Genomic DNA, 23,471 nt, shown 5'->3' on the forward strand with positions numbered 1-23,471 from the left:
CATTGTTAATGTGGTAAATGACTATTCTAGGTGGAAACTTCTGGTTTCTAATGAAATATCTCCATAGGTGTATAGAGGCCCATTTCCATCAACTATCACTCCAGTGTTCTAATGGTACATTGTGTTTGCTAATCGCCTTAGAAGACTAATGTCTGATTAGAAAACCCTTGTGCAATTATATTAGCACAGCTGAAAACTGTTATGCTGGTGATATAAGCTATACAACTGGCCTTCCTTTGAGCTTGAAGTTTGAAGAACAAAATTAATACTTCAAATATTAATCATTATTTCTAACCTTGTCAATGTCTTGACTATATTTTCTATTCAATTTTCAATTCATTTGATAAATAAAAGTGAGTTTTCATGGAAGACACAAAATTGTCTGGATGACCCCAAACTTTTGAACAGTAGTGTATACTCGACAACTTTGTGAAGAATATATATTGTGCTCTGAAGAAATGACAATACGCTTAACACGAAACACCCTGCTCCTCACAGAATTTGTTCTGTGTTAGGAGCCCTCTTGGTTGTCCTTCCAACCTAGATAACACGATGAAGTGCCCTCTCGACTGTCCTTCCAGAAGAGAAAACATGAAGTGCTCTCTAGGCTGTCCTTCCAACAAAGTAAACATGAAGTTCCCTATAGGTTGTCCAAGAGAAAACATGAAGAAGTGGCCGGTTGTCCTTCAAACTGAGAAACCATGATGAAGTGCCCTCTGAGATATCCTTCCAATGGAGAAAACAAGATACATGCTAGACAACGTTCTGCACTTTGGTTCCCCACTGCATGCAGCGGGTCCCCTTTTTATTTTATTTTCCGCCCCTGCCCTCAGATAGATAGATAGATAGATATATACTTTATTAATCCCCAAGGGGAAATTTGTCGAGTCAGTAGCAGCAACACACAAGAATAAAAAAACAAAACACAAAATATAAGAAGGGTTAGGGTGATCTGGCAAGAGGTGAACAGGCGGTCACCGTTTTCTAAACATATGTCCAATCCTTCAAACTGTTTATGGGTCATTTTTTTTCCAATGCGGCCTTCATGCCATCTCAAGAGCCCATCATTCTTCCGTCCTGTGAGAAGAATGTCATTCAAGGATTTTTTTATACACAGAAAACATTAATATTTAACTAGATGGAATTAGGAGAATGTTGCCGTTATTTTTCTTTAAATTGTCCTGAATAAAATCGGTAAAAAGCTCATCTTTACATTTTTATAAATGAAGCCAGTAAATGATTTCCCATGAAAAACTTATTGAAATGATTCCTGTTTTAATTTGTAAAGCGGTAGCTAAAGTTATACATTTAAGTAAAGTTTTTTTAAAGTACAATATGTTTATTTGAAATGTGTTTAAGTAAAAACGCAACGGAAGTACCTCAAAATGTGTACAGTACAGTAAATACTTATAATCTAAAGTATAACACATTATTTGACTGAGGTCGGTGGAACAGATGCTTCCTTGAGAAGTGAGCGGAGTGAGATGTCATCATGTTTTTTCTCTCTCTGGAACAGCAGTGAACCCGGAGCTGTCTCACAGAGCTCGAGCTCCCGCCCCTCCTCGACTCTCACAGAGGACCTTCCTGATTGGTCGAGACGGGCAGTGGGCGCACGCGGATCCACTCGTGATCGGCTTGAATGGGCGTGGCCTTTCCACACAGGCGCCCGCTGATTGGCTATTTCTCGGTCACCGGGAATCACAACAAATATGGAGCGAAGTCGTTTCCGGGTTAGAGTCTGTACTTTTTCTTACTGTCAACATGAGCCCTGAATCAACCATTATTTGCATCTAACGAGTATTTATGTCCTATAGTCTGATATATAGTATTCCTCAGGGCCGTAGAGCCTTATTGTTGATCTCTTAAAAACACATTAATGCGCCACACTCTCCCACATAGTTATTAGAGAACAAAATGTGGACTATTCCGCCGCTGAAAATAGTCCCCAACAAATGCGCTATATGCTCCCGTTTGACTATTTGTTTTGCAAAAATGTAATTAAATTAAATTGACCATCTTTTTGTCATTGGATTGTAAGTCAAATGTGTACGTGTAGCCTACTTTACTTGGATATTTTAATCTTCTTTTTACTCCACATTTATTTGACTGATTTATGACAGAAATGTAAACAGTTTATTCTGTCATGGGGCCAAAGTTTCGTATTTAGGTCAACAAAGCATTGTGCTGTATAAACACTCATAACTCCTTCCTTCATGAAGGTTATAACGTTTTTAGAGAAGTGTCGATTGAGCTGTATGCGAATTTACATTGACAGGCGTTTCTATTATTTTGTCCACCACATTTATGTCAATGAGGGTATGATAAATCTATCTATCTATCTCTCTCTCTCTCTCTCTCTCTCTCTCTCTCTCTCTCTCTCTCTCTCTCTCTCTCTCTCTCTCTAACTCTCTCTCTCTCTCATTTGAAATTCCCAAATATTTTTTTGAAATACAGAGAGATTAGGTTCATATGTAGATTTGGGTATCATCCAGGTCAATTATTCAGTCATTTAATGCATATCAAATGCATTGAATGTGTTATAACTATATGATATTATTTCATACTGCACTTAAACCCTGTTAAAGGGACAGATGATGTTATATGTGTAAAGATTGTAAAGCCCTCTGAGGAAAATATGTGATTTATGATTTTGGGCTGTACAAAATAAATAGATTTGAAATTATTAATTTTATACATATATATTTTTATTATTTTGTTTTGATGAATAGGGAAGGGATTGCTGGGGAAGTGGGCTTAAGAGGGGATACAAAGGAGGATAGATCTATAAAACGGTATTATTATAAATGCCGATTACTGAGTAAAATTCGTTTCTAAAAAAAAAAAGAATATAGAAATAAATGCAAAGTAGTGCACAAAAATTACAAAACATGTACAAGAAATACTAAAATCATAAGAAGTTCAAAATATCGAATGTGTGACTTGGAATTTTTTAAAAACATAATACTCAAAATAATAGCAGTAGGTTTATTTAGAACTAACTTTATTTTTGTTTTAAGGAAGCTAAATATTAAGCTAGAAATTGTTATGCACGTCTGCGGCCACTAGGGGGCAACATGTAAAAAAACTACCGTTTTTTTCCGCGTCTCTTCCGGAAGGAGGAGCGTTCCTTTCCCCGTGGCGTCTGCGGGCTACAACGTGTCCGACAAGATGTCACTGTATAATTTCAAGAAGATTATGGTGGTTCCCACCGCAAAGGTACGTTTTAGTCATCTTCTTTGGACAGTTTAAACTGTTGTGTTTTGCCTGTTTTGATTTGTGTGCTTTTGAGAGACAAATTCACGAAGATATGAAACAAACAAACATGGTGGAGTTCCGTCGGGGAGAAAAAACACGTGCTGAGTGTACAGGGGAGATCCAGTGCGACGTGAAAGCAGCATGTATTAAAATAACCTAACGTTTCTACAATATATTATATACCGAATTGACAAGAGGACGTGGAGTATTTGTGGTTACGTTGTTACACGGTGGTTGTTTTTACCGAGAGGCGATTTTATATTAGACTGACATTTGTTAATGACATTGTCAGGACTCGATGAGTAAATCGGCGTCCTTATTATTTTTCTTGATGGAAATATAGTAAAACATGTGACTCCCAACACACCTAGTCTGTCCTTTTAAATCCGGTCGCAATGGGAGCTGTACTCCAAAAAAAGTTCGAAAATATAGCTACAATTTGTATTAATTATATGCATAATTGACAAGATAACATGTATTATATGTGGACATAATCTAACACGTTATTATAAGCTTTCTACTTTTATTTATATATTGAACTTAATGAAGTTTGGCAGGATTCTGGGGGGGAAATAATGAGATTCAGCCTGAAAGAAATACAGGAAAATAGCGTCTTTTTTATGGATAACTGTTCAGTAGCGGTCACGGTTTTTACATGTTGTAATGACTTAATGTTAAAATACTTAATCACGTGATCTTACCCACGGTAGAAGAGGTTCAAGTTTAGGTAGGAAATGCCAAATCCATAACAGATGAGTAAAATAATTAAAAGTTACACTTTTGTTACATATTTTATGATTTCCGGGTAAATGTATATTATAAATGGCTTGTTTATCTGCTCTCAACCAAATATCCAGCTAACACCGTGCCTCCTGCTCCCTCTCTACAGGACTTCATCGACATCACTTTATCCAAAACCCAAAGGAAGACGCCCACGGTGGTGCACAAGCACTACGCCATCCACCGCATCCGCCACTTTTACATGCGGAAGGTGAAGTTCACCCAGCAGACCTGCCACGACCGCCTCTCGCAGATCCTCACCGACTTCCCCATGCTCGCCGTACGTCACGCCGCACGTCTCTCGCGTCCACGTTTGTGGTCATCGGGTTTGTGAAGTTTGACGCCGTGTTGTCTTCCCTCCTCAGGACATCCACCCGTTCTACGCCGATTTGATGAACGTGCTGTACGACAAAGACCATTACAAGCTGGCCTTGGGACAGATAAACATCGCCAAGAATTTGATCGATAAGTAAGTTAAAATGTTAAGAGATATGTCGCTCTATTTAACGCAATGCGAATGTTTAAATCTGTGCGTTAATCTATTATGTGATTATAAAAGAGTGCATGCAACAGCAATCAAACATAACCCAGACATGCGTGTAACAGGTTTTATTTGTTCTAACCTCCAGTGTTGCCAAAGACTACTTGCGCCTGATGAAGTACGGAGATTCTCTGTACCGCTGTAAACAGCTGAAGAGAGCCGCTCTGGGTCGCATGTGCACCATCCTGAAGCGGCAGAAGTCGAGTCTGGAGTATCTGGAACAAGGTAAACGAGAGATTCAGCGTCTGTTATGTAGATCAGGACTTTATTTGTTTTTCGTCGGCTGGTTTTAATATGACCGATCTCCCCGTCGGCCCTTTTCAACAGTGCGTCAGCATCTGTCCCGTCTGCCGAGCATCGACCCCAACACCAGAACCCTGCTTCTCTGCGGGTACCCCAACGTCGGCAAGTCCAGTTTCATCAACAAGGTAAACGTCTCTAATAATAATAATAATGTGAACACGTGTTATTATTATCTAGGCTTAAAAATAACCACGGCGCTGAAGGTAACGTGGTGTAATGATCTTCCTCGTCAGGTGACCAGAGCAGACGTTGATGTCCAGCCCTACGCGTTCACCACCAAGTCTCTGTTTGTGGGTCACATGGACTACAGATACCTGCGCTGGCAGGTAAGAACAAATACACTCTTTAGTTTGGTTCTTTAAATGTAGTGTTTACATAAGTCCAAACCCATGCAGGATATTTTATATGTATTTTTCAGATTTATTCTAAAAATGTAATTCTCTGATTATTTTTGTTTAATTGCTAATAATTTGACTTTTCTGAGAGAAAAAAAATCATACCCGTAGTTGTTTACGTTTTAATAATAAAATAATTTCTAAATGTTTTTAGTAGGTCGTGTCGAATCAAGTACTTTGAATTGATCCCTTTTTTAAATTTAAAGCTCAAAAAAGTCATGTGTCGCGGTTTCTTTCATTTGCGAGGGTGTTTTGGAAGTCCAGAGTAAAACAAACCATTCGACAGAACTTGAAACCTCCGGTCCGCTCTGTTTGTGTGCAGGTGGTGGACACCCCCGGCATCCTGGACCACCCTCTGGAGGACCGCAACACCATCGAGATGCAGGCCATCACGGCTCTGGCTCACCTGCGGGCGGCGGTCCTTTACATCATGGACGTGTCCGAGCAGTGCGGCCACAACCTGCAGGAGCAGCTGGAGCTCTTCAACAGCATCCGGCCGCTGTTCGCCAACAAGGTCGGCCGCCTGTCGCCTTACAGCTCGACCAGAGCTCCTCCCCCTTCCTGCCCGATGCTTCCTCCTTCATGTTAGGCGCTGTGGCGGCAAAAATTTAATTAAAGAACTTGATGTGAAAACAAAAAAATGGGAAGTTTGCAATTTAGTTATTTAATTAAATTCATATAAACAGCAGAAATACCTCCTATACTTCTTACACCAGACTGCAGGAAATGCTTTGACATAAAAGACGATAGTCTTTCCTGCGTGGTTTTTTTTTCTCTGCTTTCGCTGCACTTTTAAACTGGCCATATCAAACCAGTTGAGTAAACGAGGCGCGTTGGTGGAAAGTATTTAGCTGACGGTAATCAAAGTAACGCTGTCTCGCTCCCTGCAGCCACTCATCGTCGTGGCCAACAAGTGTGACGTGAAGAAGATCAGCGAGCTGCCGGAGGAGGACCAGGTGGGTGAAGAGAAAGTTCCATCAAATGTCTTTTTATCTTCTTTTTTTGCTACAATTTTCATGTAGGTGCGGTGACCTAGAAGTAAACGAGTGATTTGGAGTTCATTGCCGATCTGGTCCTAAACACCACAACAAATTTGAAGTTTTACTTAAAGTTTTTTTTAACATTTTTTGCCTTCAGAAAATCTTTGCGGATCTCATTACGGAGGGAATCCCCGTGATTGAGACCAGCACCCTGACTGACGAGGGAGTCATGCAAGTGAAAACCGAGGTGAGCTGCAGCCCCCCCTCCCCCTCCCTATCGAGGAGACCGCGTGTCGTGCTGTGCTTCATGGCTGCTTGTGTTTGTCAGGCGTGCGACCGGCTCCTCTCCCATCGCGTCGACACCAAGATGAAGGGCAAGAAGGTCCACGACGTCCTCAACCGGCTGCACCTGGCCATGCCCGCCAAGAGGGACGAGAAGGTAACGGCCGTCGCTCACTCGGGTCACAAGCTCGATGTTTACGTTTGCACGGGGAAAGAAGGGCGGAAGAATATATGCAGTACATACATGTGGTCGTTATTCAGGAGAAATACGAGATCGAAGTGAATGCTTCCTCGTGATGCTACGTTGTGAAATACGACTCCGTGGAACGAGGGGAGCAAGTTACCGTTAGTCCTGTTCGGCTAAATAACGGAGCAAACAACGATATAACGGGCCAAAAAAGTATTACCGTAATCGGATTCGTTGTTTAAATATAAATACATTCATTTATTTTATAATCATTTAAATTGTGGGTTTTTGAGCAAGATTAGAGAAGATATTCCTTTATTACTCCCACAGTGGGGACATTTCAGAATTCCAGCAGCGGGGGCACATTAGAGCGTTAATAAGCAAGCGTCTTTGAGTACTATGAAAAGCACAATAGAAATTGTATGTATTATTATTAATAAAGATAAAATCAAAACGCAATACTAAAATACTAAATATACAGAGGAAAGTAAATATATACAGAAGTAACCAAAGTGAATTTCCAGCAGGTTAAAGTGTCCAGGAAAATAAAATGCCGAGTGTTCCAAGATCTCCTGCAGTTTGTTGTGCAGCCTTTATATATATACACTACCGTTCAAAAGTTTGGGATCACTTAGAAATGACTTTATTTTTCAAAGAAAAGCACTGTTTTTTCAATAAAGTAACATTAAATTAATCAGAAATACACTCTATACATTGTCAATGTGGTAAATGACTATTCTAGGTAGAAACGTCTGGTTTCTAATGAAATATCTCCAGAGGTGTATAGAGGCCCATTTCCATCAACTATCACTCCAGTGTTCTAATGGTACATTGTGTTTGCTAATCGCCTTAGAAGACTAATGGATGATTAGAAAACCCGTGCAATTATGTTAGCACAGCTGAAAACAGTTATGCTGGTGATTTAAAGCTATACAACTGGCCTTCCTTTGAGCTTGAAGTTTGTAGAACAAAATTAATACTTCAAATATTAATCATTATTTCTAACCTTGTCAATGTCTTGACTATATTTTATATTCATTTGATCAATAAAAGTGTTATTTTTCATGGAAGACACGAAATTGTCTGGGTGATCCCAAACTTTTGAACGGTAGTGTATATATATATATATATATATAAATGACAATAACAAAGTGTTTCTACGTGTTTTCTGTCCAAATCTCCATTGATTCTATTTATTAGTCGACTGATGATACTGTTGTTGTTGTTGTTGTGTTTCCCAGCCGAGGCCTCCGTTCATCCCAGAAGGAGCTCTGACTCGCAAGAAGGCGAAGGAGTTGGACGCTCCCAAACGCAAAACGGTACGTCCGGCGTTGCCGTCGGTTCTCTGAAGTCAGCGGGACTTTTTTATTTCACTCCCCCTCTCTCCGTGTTTTTGCAATAACACATTTCATCGTTCATCTCGCAGGAGAGAGATCTGGAGATTGAGCTCGGCGACGACTACGTCCTGGACCTGCAGAGTAAGAGTCCTTCATTTAAGTTTTACTGTGCTTTTAAAAAGGTAAATGTTTACACCAGCGGTGCTGATGTTGTTTTATTTATTACTTTAAAATAGAATACTGGGATCTGATGAACGAAGACGAGAAGAACGACAGGATCCCCGAGGTGTGGAACGGCCACAACATCGCCGACTACATTGATCCAGAAATCATGAAGGTGAGTTTCTCCAAAACTAATACAAAATTATCGGTCACATTTAGCAGTTAAACATATTATTTATCGTGATTAATGCAACAGTAGAATATTTAAAACATTTACCGGTTTTTTTTGGAGCGATTTTCTTTGCTGATATTTGGCTTCTGTGAAAAAATATCCCCGACTCGCATTACGTGATTATTTAACTAATTTGTCAAAATGCGTCTCTATATTTATTTAGCAGTAGATAATAAATTTTTTGTTGGTTTTGCACAAATATCTTTAATTTAAGCTAAAATTAAAACTACAGATAAAACATTGTTTTTATGCAATAAAAAATGTAATTCAACATTTTTGGTAAATTTTGCTTCACATATCTATTAGTTGGACTATTTACCTGTAGTTTCTTTAAAATGTCTAAGTTTAAATGCTATTTTCTCTAAATTAGATTTTTTTTTTCACTGAGGCCTTTTTCCTGCTTAAATAAATTAAATATTTTGTGTAAATATGAACAGCGTTGACCTTAATCTCTCCTCTACATGAAGGTTTTGGTAAATCGTTGTATAATAATATTTAAATATTTCCCTGTCTTATCTTTTCTGGATATTTGTGTGTGACATGTATTATTTAATAGCTTTTCATCTTTTACTTGCATTGTATTTATGGTTTTACAGATTAATTTAGTTAATAATCTTTTATTTTGACTCGATACTGTGGTGATGAAATAAAGATAAAGACATCTGGACTTCTGTCTTCTGAGCGTCTTGATTTCCTGTCCCTCAGAAACTGGAGCTGCTGGAGAAGGAGGAGGAGCTGAAGGAGCAGGCCGGCGAGTACGACTCCGACGACGAGAGCGAGGACGAGGAGATGCAGGAGATCCGCATTCTGGCCAAGCAGATCCGCGATAAGAAGCAGCTCATGGTCGTGATGTCCAAGGACAAGGACATCCACCGGCCCCGCATGCCCAGGACCGCCACCAAGGTGAGGCCAAGCATAGACACGGCGCTCCTCCAGTCTGCGAAGGGGAGAAAATAGTTGTTTTAACATTGTGTGTGTGGATGAGGACCTAAGCCCCGCCCCCTTCCAGTTGACAACCAATGGGACCTTGTTTTGGAGGATACGAGAGTTAATCGGAAGAGACAAATCATTATTTGATCCCATTTGAGTTCCCAAATAGATTTCACACGTGGCGTTTGTTAAATTTGTGTTGAATATAAAAACTGACACGTAAAACCTTAAAATTATGCAATTAGACCGAAAAGTTCTCCGGGTCTCGGCTCGTTTTTCATAGTCCACGATGATGAAAGGAGTTGCCGGATAAGTTCGCAGCTCGGGGGCCAGATCTCTGACAAACTGAGACTTTTTTAAATTCACAAACGTATGTAATTCTTGGTACAATAATTTTGTGTGTCTGTACATAATTTTCCCCAAAATAAAGTCCCATGAGTCGCCTGAATGAACGAAACGCGCCTGTACGGTTTTATTCCTCAAAGACAAATTACTGAGCAACAGAAACGATCCACGTGTGACTCAATCCTTCACTTATCGTACTTTTGTTTTTTGAAGTAACTTGTTTGGCTTTTGTTAACATTTGACTAAAATTCACCACTGTGTATATTTTTTACTTTAATTTGTGTCACAGGTTCAGAGGAAGAAGCTGGAGAAGGAGATGGGAAACCTCGGCTTGGACATGAGCGACAAGGACGACGTGAGTTCCTCTTGAGACACGTTGACGCTATCAAACATTCTCCTTTTGATCTTTTTAGAAGAACTAGATGATGTAATGCTAGGGAGCCTCACTTGGAGCAGGGATTTAAAATGTGTATTGTTTATTGTTGAGAGGGTTGGATGATAGTAAACAGAGCTTTAAAAATATATTTATATATATTTTGCTTGCATTGTCTCTTTAAACACAGACATGCATTGTTTGAGGTAAATTGATCCTGAAGCAGCAGCAGGTCAGTGAGAGATTCCCTCTTTAAGAGGAGGCTGCCGTTTGTGTTGATATAAAAGTAATATACTATATGTACGAGGGAATTTTCCGCTTCCTCGTTCGTCACGGCAACTCGATGGTCGACTCGAGAAACGTCCCGTTTAATATTTAAACGTGAAGTATTCCAGAGTTTTAGGAAACGTAGAAATCATTCAATCCCCTCCCAGAATTTAGCTTTTCTTCTCCTCACTTCTCATTATTGTACTTTGAATCAAAAGGCCTCTTGATTTCTCATTTTCTCTCCACGCTGTCTTAAAACAAACCTTCTTCTTCATTCAGAGCCACTACGCTGACCAGGCGCGGCGCTCCAGAAGCATCACCAAGAAACGAAAGCGCGAAGTTTCCGTGCAGCCGACCTCCAAAACTCGCAGCCAGAGCGCCTCCCGTCTCCCACGAGACCAGTCCGGCCTCCGAGACCCCAAGGTACGCCGCTTTTACTCTCTAAATGTGCGGCTATGTTAATTTAACTCGCACAAATATTGTCAATTTGACGAGTCAAAATATATATTTTTTGCGTTTATTTCCTGCTTTTAGTTTCATCCTAAAAAATAAATGAATGATAACTATGTCCCGAGGAGGCGAACACTATTTAGTTAAATGTCATTTTTATTTGTTCTGCGTATTTCAATAGACAACTTTTCGCCTTTTAAATAAAATCCCTCGGGTTCTGAAAGTGACGTTGTGGAGAACTCACGTCGTCTTCCGTTGTTCCTCAGATGGCAAAGAAGGTGAAGAAGATGATGAAGAACTCCCAGAGAGACATGAACCGCCAGGGCAAGAAGGGCGAGGCCGACCGGCACGTGTTCGACCTCATGCCCAAACATCTCTTCTCCGGGAAGAGGACGTCCGGCACCCACGACTACCGATAGAGGGCACACGCTCTGCATCATGCAGGTCACCTGCTGGACTGTTGAGACCCGGGCGCTCCTTTGGGAAGAGAGGGGCTCGGTGTCGACGTCTTCATTCGATGCATTTCCCCCAGCAGTTTAAAAAAGAAATAAAGAGGAATATCAGATGCATTTTCCTTTTTTTTTAAGTGAGGAAACTGGTCATTTGATTATTTGTGTGACGTGCGAGCGATGAAAAGAGACGTCTGTAAAAGCTGCTGGGGAAATCCACCAGGCCCATTTAAATGATTACTCATCACTTATTATAATAACGGTGTGTCTTTGTATTTGTTGGCTGTTAAAAGGTTTTTTTCACGAGAGTAAAACTGTGATGAAACTTCAGAAACTAAAAGCAGAGACTCATAAACTGGTCGTGTGCTATGTGCTTATGATAAACTTTATTAAGCAACTACAGTCAAAACATGTTTGCGGTGTAATTTGGGAGTTTTCAAAACACAATTTCGACACTGGTCATTTTTAATTCCAGAAGTAAAAGAAAATAATGCAAAGAAACTTTCAAATTGAACACATGTAGAATATGAATAAGCAAATAAATAAAGCACACTATAAAAAACATGTGCAGTGTTTCTTTGTGTTTTTCTTTGGAACTCAAACTTGTATATTGAAATTGTGTGAACATGTTTGAGACTTTCTATCCACGTTTCTTTTTAATATTCCTGCATGTCCACTCCAATCAGACGCCTTGAAGAAAACAAGAACTTTTCAAATTTACACATTTATTGCAACTTCCGTAGGCAATAAACAACTTCCTGTTTGAGTATTCCAGAATTTAAAAAAGGCATTGAATGAGAAAATATTAATTTATTTTGTTTTACTGGAGGCTTTCAACTAATCTGGAAGAGCGGTTCAAGACCGTTTCCATAATTCCTGTCCGATACTTTATCCTCACATTTATCATTTAATTGGAGAGTCTAAGAATTGACATTTATTTCCTTTTTTTGTTAAAAACTTTGGTTTATATGAAAAGGGACCGCGCTTCTTAACATTCCTGTAAATGCCAGTTAGGCAAGAGGCTATTTTTAATCTGTAATCCTGAGAGGCAGATGTCACAAAAGATTACATAAACAAGGTTTATACAATATTGACGTAAAGCGTCAATGAATAGAGTGAGAATATTAATATACGAATATGATCATCATTCAGCCTCTTTAGACATTGACATGCAACACAGAGGCTCACACATTCAAAAAGGGAGAACTATGTTAAAATGGAATAAAATTGCTGGTGCGTGGTAACGTATAATAAAAAACAAAAGTTAAGTGGACGATCGGCTCTTATTGTGAAAACCCGGAAGCCGGAAATTGGCTTCGTTACCTTGTTCCCGTCGCGGAGCTCGCCAGCTGTCAGCAAGGGACTGGAGAACCAAAACAAACCGCTGCTCCTCTCTCTCTCCCTCTCTCTCTCCGGTGGAAGACATGTCACAGAAGAAGTCGACCCCCCGGAACTAGACTCCTGTGTGCGCAGACTTTCTGGTGAGTCACGTCCCTCGGCCCGCCGGCCCTGCAGCGTGGTGCTCGGCTCCGGCAGCTCCGCTTTAGCTCGACGCTCTGCAGCTAATGTCTCCAGTGTATCTATTCTCCAAATGCACAGCGACATTGTGTGTGTGTGTGTGTGTGTGTGTGTGTGTGTGTGTGTGTGTGTGTGTGTGTGTGTGTGTGTGTGTGTGTGTGTGTGTGTGTGTGTGTGTGTGTGTGTGTGTGTGTGTGTGTGTGTGTGTGTGTGTGTGTGTGTGTGTGTGTGTGTGTGTGTGTGTGTGTGTGTGTGTGTGTGTGTGTGTGTAATATCTATAATAATTATTATATATATATTTATATAATAAATATATTATATATATGAGTAGCTGCAAAAATAATCTAAAGTTACAGTTTTTGGGGAAATTGGAAATAATCCATATTCGATCTTTCTGAAGTATTGGCGCTTCCACAGATTTAAATGTGAGCATTTTGCACCTTTTTTAAATGTTAATTTATTTTTTATACGAAAATTTACTATTTCCTATCTTCTCAAATCAGAATATTAGTGTGTCTTCTTTGACATTAAATTGAATATTCTTTTTATATTTTGGACATCTTAAGCTCTGGAAAAAAACAAACATTTTATAGACCAAACAATATATTTATATTTATTATATTTATGAGTAATGTGTCATTGGTTGGTCAAAACAAGCTTTTTGACAAACCAATAATTGGCTTTTTTTCTCATATTTTTCTGTCATCATGACAGTGACGGATACTTCCTCCAGCAACACAGAGGAAGAAGAAAAGCTTCTGTTATTGTCGCACGCTCTCCCGTTCTCCCGGCGTCGTCGCCTCGAGGCCTTAAAGCGACGGCGCTCCGCTTCGGCCGTCTTTCATGTTTCCCCACCGAGTGGATTTCGTCCTCTTTTGTCCCTTCAGACCGGTTTGCGTCGGGTTTGGAAGGAGAGATGCCGGTGGAGAGCGGGAGCAGCGCCGCCGCCCGCCAGGCCAAGCAGAAGAGGAAGTCCCACAGCCTCTCCATCCGCAGGACCAACAGCACCGAGCAGGAGCGCTTCGGCCTGCAGAGAGACATGCTGGAGGCACAGGTGAGACCAGTAGCTCCGCTGCAAAGGGTTTGATACGTTCTGACCGCTAGAATCAACCATCTTGCTCCTCCAGCTGCTCCTCTGGAAGGGTCGACCCGCACACCTGTCCGTCACCTCGTGTCCGTCACCTCATGTCCTGCTGCTGGTGACTTTTCTTTATTTATAAATATGTATATATAATATATACAATATTTATAAATATGCATATAATATATAATATTTATATAGATATAATATATATATATAATATTCATAAATATATACAATATAATATTTATTATATAATATATATTAATATTTTATGTAATATTTATTAATATTTATAAATATACATAAATGAGAAGTAACTAATTGACTAACTCATATAGATAAATGGAGCTATTTAATTGTGAATTTTCTAGGGCTGTCAGCGTTAACGCGTTAATCTATGCGATTAATTTGGCCGCGTTGACGCACTAAAATATTTTAACGCAATTAACGCAACTTTGTTTACTTCTGGTGTTCGTTGAAGTTTTTACACTCAGTGTCAAACCGCGGCAGTACTGTTTAACACTGTTTCCGTTTTTAAAACAATTATTTCTCCGCGAAAATAAGGAGCAGAAATCAGTTTAAACTCGTGGATGAATCAGTCGGGTTTCCTCCTGCTCCTCCTTCCTCCCGTCTCCCCCTCTGATACACAGAGGAACGGAGGGGCGACGTGTCGGGTGACGCGGCGCGGAAAGAACTCGTCACACGAAACCTTCACCGTGATTGGTCAATCCGTTTGTCTGTCAACATTTTGGGGAAAAACAACCAATGAACACTCAGTAAATCACAAAGGACCTCCCACCTCACAGGTGAAACTCATTAGCCGCCTGTCAGTCAGAGAGCAGAGAACACGGCACCAGGACAACTGAGCCTCATTGAATAGAGCTGAGATTGTTCTGGAATGTTTGATGTATAACACGTGGGGGTGTGTCACATGAAAACGCCTTTAAAAGGTGAATTTAATTTTTTTTGTAAAATGTAAAAAATGAGCCCAGCCTCCAGAGGGTTAACGTGACATATGTGAATGTCAGTCAGATACCAAGGCCACTGGTTCTGCTGTTGTTCAGTGTTAAAGATGACAGGACCAATGGGGTCTCAATGTAGCCTACTTCTTTTTTTTTTACTAATCTGATGTTTCACTGAAGAAACAATTTATCATCCACAATATTAAATACCTCGCTGGCACTTTATAGGTAGGAGCCTCTTTGAAAACACAGCTCTGTGTGAAGTTTGGTCTTTAAAAAGAATGAACTTTTAACTTTGAATTGCGATTAATGAATTTCAAAATGTGCGATTAATTAGATATTTTTTTTAAATCGATTGACAGCCCTAGAATTTTCCTTTTGATGTTCTGAAGAAGTTCCTTCTTTTTTTAGTTTCTTGACAACGTGTACAAACTCTTGACCTCCTGAATGAAAGAAAGTGGGTTATTATGGATCAACTGAACGGATTTAAAGACCGTCTTGTGATGACTGGTCACGCAGCCCCACTAACCGACCCTCGTGCTGCTTCAATCCCTTCCTCATGACTCTGTTTCTCCGCTCTGGTCCCAGTCCTCTGATAAGCTGGAGTCCCTCAGCAGAATGGAGGTAAGTGCTCAGGTGTCCGTGTCTCCGTGGTTACAGACGTAGTGCAGCTCCCCACGTAGATGTCACAGAGCGTAGCGTGGGTTCGTATTTAGACGAGGCGTTCTGATTTCCCTGATTTGAGTCGACGCATCCTTTTCCCCTTTTTATTTAATTAAATTTTTTTAATGTGGGTGTAATCACGTGATCAGAATGTGTCCAGTTTTCAAACTAATCCGGGCTCGTCAACAAACGCTTCTCTTGTGCATCGAGTAACCTGCCCGTCATTCATGAGGACTGACTCGTGGACTCCTCTTTAGTCAAGTATTTTTTAAAAGATTTGTATGCATTTCTCTGCGAATGACTCGTTCGCGAGGAGCTCCTGAACACATCGCCGGCGAGGCGGTCATCTCTCGATGCAAACGACCAATCCACGAGCCGACAGCATCTCAGGAGAGTTCAAGATCGGCCCGGGCAAAAGTCAGCTCGAGTTTTTACGGACTCCGTAAAAAAAAAAAAGAGTCTTTGTGTGCCGTCTAGCGTGGGGCAGTGCAAGGGAGAAGTAAAAACAGGCAACATTGCAAGGTTTAAAATGAACGGGAAGGTTTATTCATTCAAACAAAAATAAGAAAAAGTCCATTGCTCAACAAAAAGCGTCCCGGGGGAGAAAAAGGTTCCTTAAACCAAAACTTATCTTTAAGCAAAGTCCGCTTAACGAAGTCGTCCTCTGGTTCGTTCTCTTGGGCTTGTCTTCGTCCTGGAGGCCCTTCCACTCCTGGCTTGTCCAGCTCCTTCCCTCCTCCTGCTCTCCCCTCTGTCTCCTCTGAAGCTTCCCAGCCCCTCAATTAGCCGTCCTAAGCACCTGCAGCTGGTGAGTGGTGAGGCAGTCTGGGAGCTGTAGTTTCCGCCCGAGCGGCCATTTTGACATGTGGCCGCTGTACTTGAGTGGGAATGTGGCGTCCCTCCACTACCTGGCCCCTTGTGATGCCACAGTGTTCCGTTGGGAAAATGAGTGTTTATGATTTAAGAAAAGAAAAAGAAAAAGATGACTGTGTGAATAAAAAACAGTCACACAATCTTAAGAAAAAAGAAACACGCCGATATGTTGCTACATTGTGATTATTCTCGTAATGCACGTTGCTGTAAAACGCAGCTTTCTATCGCCAACTTAAAAAAAAAGAAGGAAAAGAAAGAACGATCCGTCTGCGAGGCAGCTGCGTACCATCTGTTTTTTCAATTGTTATATTTAGAGGTAGCCCCTCCCCTTTCTCTTCATGCACCGCTGCACAGACCGGCACACTTGACCCATTTGTCTTGTATAAAAATAGAGTGAGCGGCGCTCCGGTTCAAAGACCCGCCGAGCGCTTTCATTCAACGGCAGACTCCGGATGACTTGAGCTCATTTTGGTGTTTATTGATCAGTGTTGGAATTTGTTTGAACGCATTGATGCAAGAATCCATTCATAGATGTCTTTTTTTCACATTTTCTTTCCATTGTTCTTCTCACTATTGGTTCCATGAAGAGTTTAATGAATACAGGAGAACTTATTCTACTATAAAGTTGTTGAGGGTTCATCAACGCAGGTGCACATTACATCTGTTTCAGCGGATGAGCATCTTTTAAGCTTTTACGTCATTAAAATCTGGTAAATCTGCTTGTTTCCTGCTCACCATTGAGTTTATATCTTTGTCTATTCTAGTAATAATAATGTATTCATGTCCAATATGTGAGGCGACTGTTTTTCAAGATAAAAGATCAACACGTTCACTGTTTGTAGCTTCCAAAATGTCAGGATTTGTCAATTTTACTTCTCATAAATGAACCGTATTTGGGTTTTTGATGGATTGTGAGACGAAACAAAGATTTTGAAGAAGTCACTTCATTCACAATTCTCATTTTTCACAATATATTCAGACATTTGTACAGACGAAGAATCTAACTGGCGACTACTGGAGAATGAAAGTGGGCACAAGTGTCTCCCCCGTGGTTCACGTCCTCCTCTCGTCTCTCCTCTCGTCTCTCCTCTCGTCTCCTCCGTGGTTCACGTCCTCCTCTCGTCTCTCCTCTCGTCTCCTCGCAGGACTCCAAGCTGCCGCTGTCTCTGAGGAGCAACCTGCTGGACCTCTTCAGTCAGATCGAGAGGGAGTTTGAAAACCTCTACATCGAGAACCTGGAACGTAAGTCCCGCAGTCCGTCGCTGTGTGCCAATCGCAGGCCGGTACGCCCAGTGTACCCAGTACAGCTGGAGCACACACACATGTCTGATTATGTCATGAAAGAGAAATAATATACAGGGTTCGTACGGTCATGGAATTTTAAAATGGTCATTTCCAGGCATGGAAAAGTCATGGAAAAAAACTTAAATCATAAAAGTTTTGGAAAAGTCATGTAAATGTTGGTATATTCACATGTTCATTCACGCCGAGTTTGAAATCATTAATATAAACAGATGGATTTGCACAGAAAGGATAAACATTTATATAAGTGTTTAAAGGAATAAACATGAATAGAAATGTTTATTCTTTTAATCAAACTATTGTCTCATTCATTTGTTTCATTAAACCCTCCTGTTACCTTCACATTTACTAACATATTTTACCCTCTGGGTCAATTTGACCCCAGCAATTAAAACCTCCAGAAAATTATTAGAATTAATATTGTTTCCCAAGTTTAAGTGTGAGGTACTTTATGTTTGTTTGTTGACTACCTAAATAGCCCTTTAAATATATAAAAAAGTTGATATTTCTTATATGTTTGACACAGTGAAAAACAGCCTGAGGTCAAATTGACCCCAAAGAACACCGACATTAAACATTGAATGGGGTCAAATTGACCCTAAAGGTAACAGGAGGGTTAAGGTAAACTGTATGCTTTGGAATTCTCATTTTTTGAATACAAAATTCTCTAAATTGTTCATGTTTATACCGAGATTTCGGTTTGGTCTTGGAAATTTGGTTTAAAGTCCTGGAAAAGTTATGGAAATCCATTGGTCAAAATGTGTAAGAACCCTGAATATATATATATATATATATATATATATTTAAAAAGGATAGAAGAAGACGGTGCCTCTTAAATCCAACAGGTATTTGATCAGACGCGTTCACTGCTTCGAGGAACAATAAGTAAAAATGTTTTCCATTGATTCAATTCAACTACTGTTTCTATGCATTGCATCGTTAGGGTCACTTCGACCTACATAAGGAAGTATAAAGCCTTGTGGGAGGGGATACGTTTATTCCTCACGCACAAAAACGATGGTTTCCTGAATCTAACGAAGTAGCTTGTTCCTTGTTTGGTTCCAGTGAAGACTGAAGTTTATTATTTTTAACCAAACTAAATGTATACTCTTGTAGGAAAACCGACATACGTACTCTTTATGGCGACTCAGTCACTTTTACTAATCTTCTCTGAGAGAAAAGGGGATTTATTTTTTTGTCAATGATTATAAATAAGATAAATATTGTATACTGATGCTTTTAAACCACATTGTAAAAAAAACTAAAACCCATCAGTATACAATATTTCTCTTATTTACAATCATTGACAAAAAGATAAATCCATATTAGATCTTTCTGAAGCATCGGCGCTTCCACAGATTTAAATGTGAGCATTTTGCAAAGAAGAAGCGTTTTTATGTTTATGTTTCGACGACAAATTTATTATTTACTATCATCTCAAATCAGAATATTAGTGTGTCTTCTTTGAAATTAAATTGAGTATTCTTTTTATATTTTGGACATCTTGAGCTCTGGAAAAAACAAAACATTTTATATACCAAACAATATATTTATTATATTTATGAGTTGTGTCATTGGTTGGTCAAAACAAGCTTTTTGACAAACCAATAATTGGCTTTTTTTCTCATATTTTTCTGTCATCGTGACGGACACTTGAGTTTCAGCTTCCACCAGCAACACAGAAGAAGAAAAGCTTCTGTTATTGTCGCACGCTCTCGCCTTTTCTCTCAGAAAAGATTAGAAAAAGTGACATAAAGAGTAAGCAACTCATAGGAGTAAAAAAAAAACCTAAAAATAGCTTTAACGTTTCCAGTAAACGACTTTACCATTTCCGTGACGTCTGTCCTGAGGTCGTCAGGGCGGGGCCCCTCAGGGCCGTCCACAGGGACACAGCGGTGCGTTTGTTCCCCTTTCATCAGCACAAAGCTCCCACTCTCCCGCGGTTAAGTAGCCTGGACCCAACATGGCGGCGATGGAGACGGCGCCCCGTGTTGCCGCCATTCTTCTTTATTTCTTTAACGCACCTGTTTTGACTCTCAGTGCGCAGAGAAATGGAAACGCTGAACGACCGCCTGGCCCCGGATGGGCAGATCTTCGAAGGCGCCGATTTAGCCAAAGGAGCCCTGAAAACAAAAGGTGAGGGCCCCCCGCTCGCCTCGGGTTTCTGTTTAAAAAAATAAAATAACTTAAGGTGGTATTTGTGTATTGTTGTGTATATTTTCTTCTTTTATATCTCTCATTCCTGACGATCCGCAGCGAGTCACAGCACGAGCCAGCTGTCCCAAAAACTAAAGACGACCTACAAGGCCTCAACGAGCAAGGTGACATTACTTCGTCTTTACTAACCCGGAATTTATAATTAATTGTTGTAAATATGTCGAAGTGTGTTTTTATATACGTTTTGAGAAAATACAGATGATGAAAACTGTCCGTTGACCTGTATCTGACCTGAAGAAAGGCTTGATTGGTAAATTGGCTCCATTGTTCTCGTCAGCGTGTCACATGACTTGTTGTTAAAGAGAAGAACTGCTCTGTATTCTTCCTTCCACCTTTTTTTATTATTATTTTTTGTTTGAAATTTTATTTTTTGCTCGTAGCCGCGTTCAAACTCTTGCCACGCCAGAGTAGGCGGATCCCGCAACTTCAGCGTAACCAGTTGGGAGTTGTGGGGTGGAGACTCATGGGTAACTTGTTGCTTTCTCCTCCTCCTACCTCCCAAATCCCCCCCCCCCTCTCTCCTTGATTGCCGATATGCATGAGCAGCCCAGCCAGGGGTTCGACACCCCCTCCCCGAGAGACTTGGTCATTCAAATGTAGGAGTTTGAGCTTTTCTGAGATGAAACACGACTTAACGGGCTTCTTCAGTTATGCCTCCTTGGTTTTTATTCACCTTCACATAACGCTTCACAACGTAGACGTCTAACACTTTTTAAAATAGTTTTTTTGTGCATTCCTTAAAACAAATGCTTCTGGCGGAGGATCGCTGCTCAATCAATGTGTGGTCCACGTATCCCATCGGGCCTCTCTTGAATACGTCTAATATATTTGTTTTATGAAAGACTTTTAAGATGAGACTTTCACTAAGATTTGAGTGTTTAATGCCTTCATATCCGTTAGTAGAGTTTTATCAGACGTAGTGGCTTTAAAGTGTCATCAGACAACAACTTTACAACTTCCCCCGAGCATTTCCAATTGGTCTAGTTGTTAGCAAAGATAAAACCATATATATATATTATATATTGATGCTGCCATGTTGTTCTTTGCCATAATTGGGAAAAAGTGACATAGAGACACTGTATATGTCTCTAGTAGAGACCTGTCAATCACTTTGTAGCCCCGCCCTAAAGCATACCCTGCTTTATGGTCTGTTTGACCATAATGTACTAAATGATGACATCATGCTGTATTGAATAAGACTTTAAACTAGAGATTGAGACCATAAACTCATGTTTACAATGTTTAATGAGAAGAAGAGTACTTTTCTATGGAATTCTATCCAACCAGAGGAGTCGCCCCCTGGTGGTCAGTAGATAGAATTCAGCTTTAACACATGAAGCTTTGGCTTTACTTTTTTAACCGGAGGTTCTGTTGTCGATCTTAATATAAACAAGTTTAGTTGAACGTCTATCACATGTTCACGTCCCTTTAACTGATTTATTGATCGCAAACCCAGCAGAACCCTGAGGCGTGTCCATCAGACTGAAGCTTAAGCACCGTAGAGCATGAACCCGTTGGGTGCGTTGGATTCGCCGCCCGGCCGGTTGCCAAAAGGCTTCTTTTTTTTTTTTTTGCGTGCTTCGCCTTCTCTTCAACCATACCCTGTTTCCTTTTCATTTTATTTTTATGTAGCATGGATGCATCATTTCCTGGATTCACAATCATTATCAGTCCAGAAATTCCCCCAAAAAACGACATCATCATCTTTCATCTTTCATATCGGCATCTTTCATCGCATTTTGCATTATCTGACAGAACTTTGCAAAAATCATGTTCCATTGACTATAAATAAACCCAAACTAGAATCTGCCGCGCTGCTTGCTAACAACTAGCAACCGCTGGTTCCCACCATGCTCAGCGATGGTATTTTTCATCACCTCGTCATCGTCAATTCATCCATTTTTATTTATTTTTGGCTTGATTTTCATATCTTGATCACCGATAGAGAACGTGACGGATCTGCTCCGTTCCATGTGTGCAGATTAATTTCTCAGATGATTGACGCTCTCCTGCTTCCTTTCAGCTGGAACCTATTTAGTGGTCTGTTCCCAGAAAGAACCGAGAGTCCGGTTTGCATCATCCCCATCTTCAATGTAAAGACCTCCACCCAACCGTGATGCGACTGATAATAATTACTGATCATATTGATTGCCTCGACATAACACAGTTATTTTTTGCCCTGTTTTTCGTCCCCTTCCAGATTAATTTTTTTCTGTTTTGCATTGACAGTAATCCTGGAATGATGAATGCAGGATAGTCCTGATACGTAACCTGTCTGCATTTGTGTTGATACCCGATCTGGGTCATGGCTGGTGTTTATTTTGATGCACTTGTGTTTTTAAAAACAAGCTTAAAACAAATACTATGAAATATTATTTTGCTATTTTGGAAGTTTCGGTGAGACCTTGAACCCAGGACTGATATGAATAACACGGTTTATAACTGAAGCTTCTTAGCGCTGGCATACTACATGGACCCTGCTGAGCAAGCTCCTCAGTTCTGCTGACCTGCTTCCTCCTTCCTATATCAGGCCAGGGTTCCTACACAGCTCTGCAAAAGCCCGGGAGATTGAAATTGGATCATTTCCAGATCTTAAAGGGGACATATCATGAGAATGTAGCTTTAACACATGAAGCATATACTTCTATACAACCAGAGGAGTCGCCCCCTGGTGGTCAGTCGAGAGAATTCAGCTTTAACACATGAAGCATAGACTTCTATACAACCAGAGGAGTCGCCCCCTGGTGGCCAGGAGAGAGAATGTAGCTTTAACACATGAAGCATAGACTTCTATACAACCAGAGGAGTCGCCCCCTGGTGGTCAGTAGAGAGAATTCAGCTTTAACACATGAAGCATAGACTTCTATACAACCAGAGGAGTCGCCCCCTGGTGGCCAGGAGAGAGAATGTAGCTTTAACACATGACGCATAGACTTCTATACAACCAGAGGAGTCACCCCCTGGTTGTCAGGAGATAGAATGTAGCTTTAACACATGAAGCATAGACTTCTATACAACCAGAGGAGTCTCCCCCTGGTGGTCAGGAGAGAGAGTGCAGCTTTAACACATGAAGCATATACTTAATATACCTGTACTCACTCAAAGAAGCCCATTCTGCGCCGATTGTCTTGCAAGAAAAAATATAATGCAGCTTTGCAAAAGCGGTTTCATGATATGTCCCTTTTTTAAATGTTTAAAATGAGTAAGAATTGTGGGAAACTGTTAAAACATTCCTATTTAAGAATATAGACTTTTATGTTTTTGTGTAAATGCTGAAACATGTCGGTCTTAATTCCTCCCCAACAAACGGATGCAGAAGTAAAGAAGTGTGTAGGAACCCTGTTGGGTGCTGTGACGTCGCTCTGTGTTAACGTGGGATTGGTTTGGGCTGTCAGATCGTGTCCAGTTTCAAAGCGACCACGTCCAGAGCCGTGTGCCAGCTGGTCCGCGAGTATGTGGGCCACAGAGACGGCATCTGGGACCTCAGCGTCTCCCGGACTCAACCTGTGGTGCTGGGCACTGCGTCTGCAGGTATTTCCCCTCATTTTCATCGTCTTCTTTTCCTTCTTCCCCCTGTCCGTCGC

The 23,471-nt window shown here is 40.6% G+C and overlaps 2 protein-coding genes across 4 annotated transcripts in view; both read left to right on the forward strand.

The window, feature by feature from the left end:
* Positions 1-3,130: 3,130 nt before the first annotated feature.
* On the forward strand, positions 3,131-11,832 carry gtpbp4 (GTP binding protein 4). The gene is made up of 17 exons (XM_056421694.1): positions 3,131-3,216; positions 4,145-4,315; positions 4,401-4,504; positions 4,665-4,801; positions 4,904-5,004; positions 5,113-5,205; positions 5,597-5,788; positions 6,165-6,230; positions 6,412-6,501; positions 6,583-6,693; positions 7,965-8,042; positions 8,150-8,201; positions 8,297-8,397; positions 9,160-9,357; positions 10,019-10,084; positions 10,649-10,792; positions 11,086-11,832. The coding sequence occupies exons 1-17, from the start codon at positions 3,169-3,171 to the stop codon at positions 11,236-11,238; spliced, it is 1,905 nt and encodes a 634-aa protein (XP_056277669.1). The 5' UTR covers positions 3,131-3,168; the 3' UTR covers positions 11,239-11,832.
* A 746-nt stretch (positions 11,833-12,578) lies between these two features.
* The window catches only part of LOC130198102 (WD repeat-containing protein 37), a 19,651-nt gene continuing 8,758 nt past the window's right edge, over positions 12,579-23,471 (forward strand). For 2 of the 3 annotated variants that reach the window (XM_056421187.1, XM_056421188.1), the window contains exons 1-6: positions 12,579-12,749; positions 13,674-13,840; positions 17,514-17,610; positions 19,711-19,806; positions 19,927-19,991; positions 23,283-23,418. In XM_056421187.1, coding sequence (XP_056277162.1) covers positions 13,703-13,840; positions 17,514-17,610; positions 19,711-19,806; positions 19,927-19,991; positions 23,283-23,418 — 532 coding nt within the window. In that variant the 5' untranslated portion in view covers positions 12,579-12,749; positions 13,674-13,702. Of the gene's footprint in view, positions 12,750-13,673; positions 13,841-15,028; positions 15,457-17,513; positions 17,611-19,710; positions 19,807-19,926; positions 19,992-23,282; positions 23,419-23,471 lie in introns of those variants that run through there. The other variant, XM_056421189.1, reaches the window with a different exon arrangement.

This window comes from Pseudoliparis swirei, chromosome 8, assembly GCF_029220125.1.
Source record: "Pseudoliparis swirei isolate HS2019 ecotype Mariana Trench chromosome 8, NWPU_hadal_v1, whole genome shotgun sequence".
Lineage (NCBI taxonomy): Eukaryota > Metazoa > Chordata > Actinopteri > Perciformes > Liparidae > Pseudoliparis > Pseudoliparis swirei.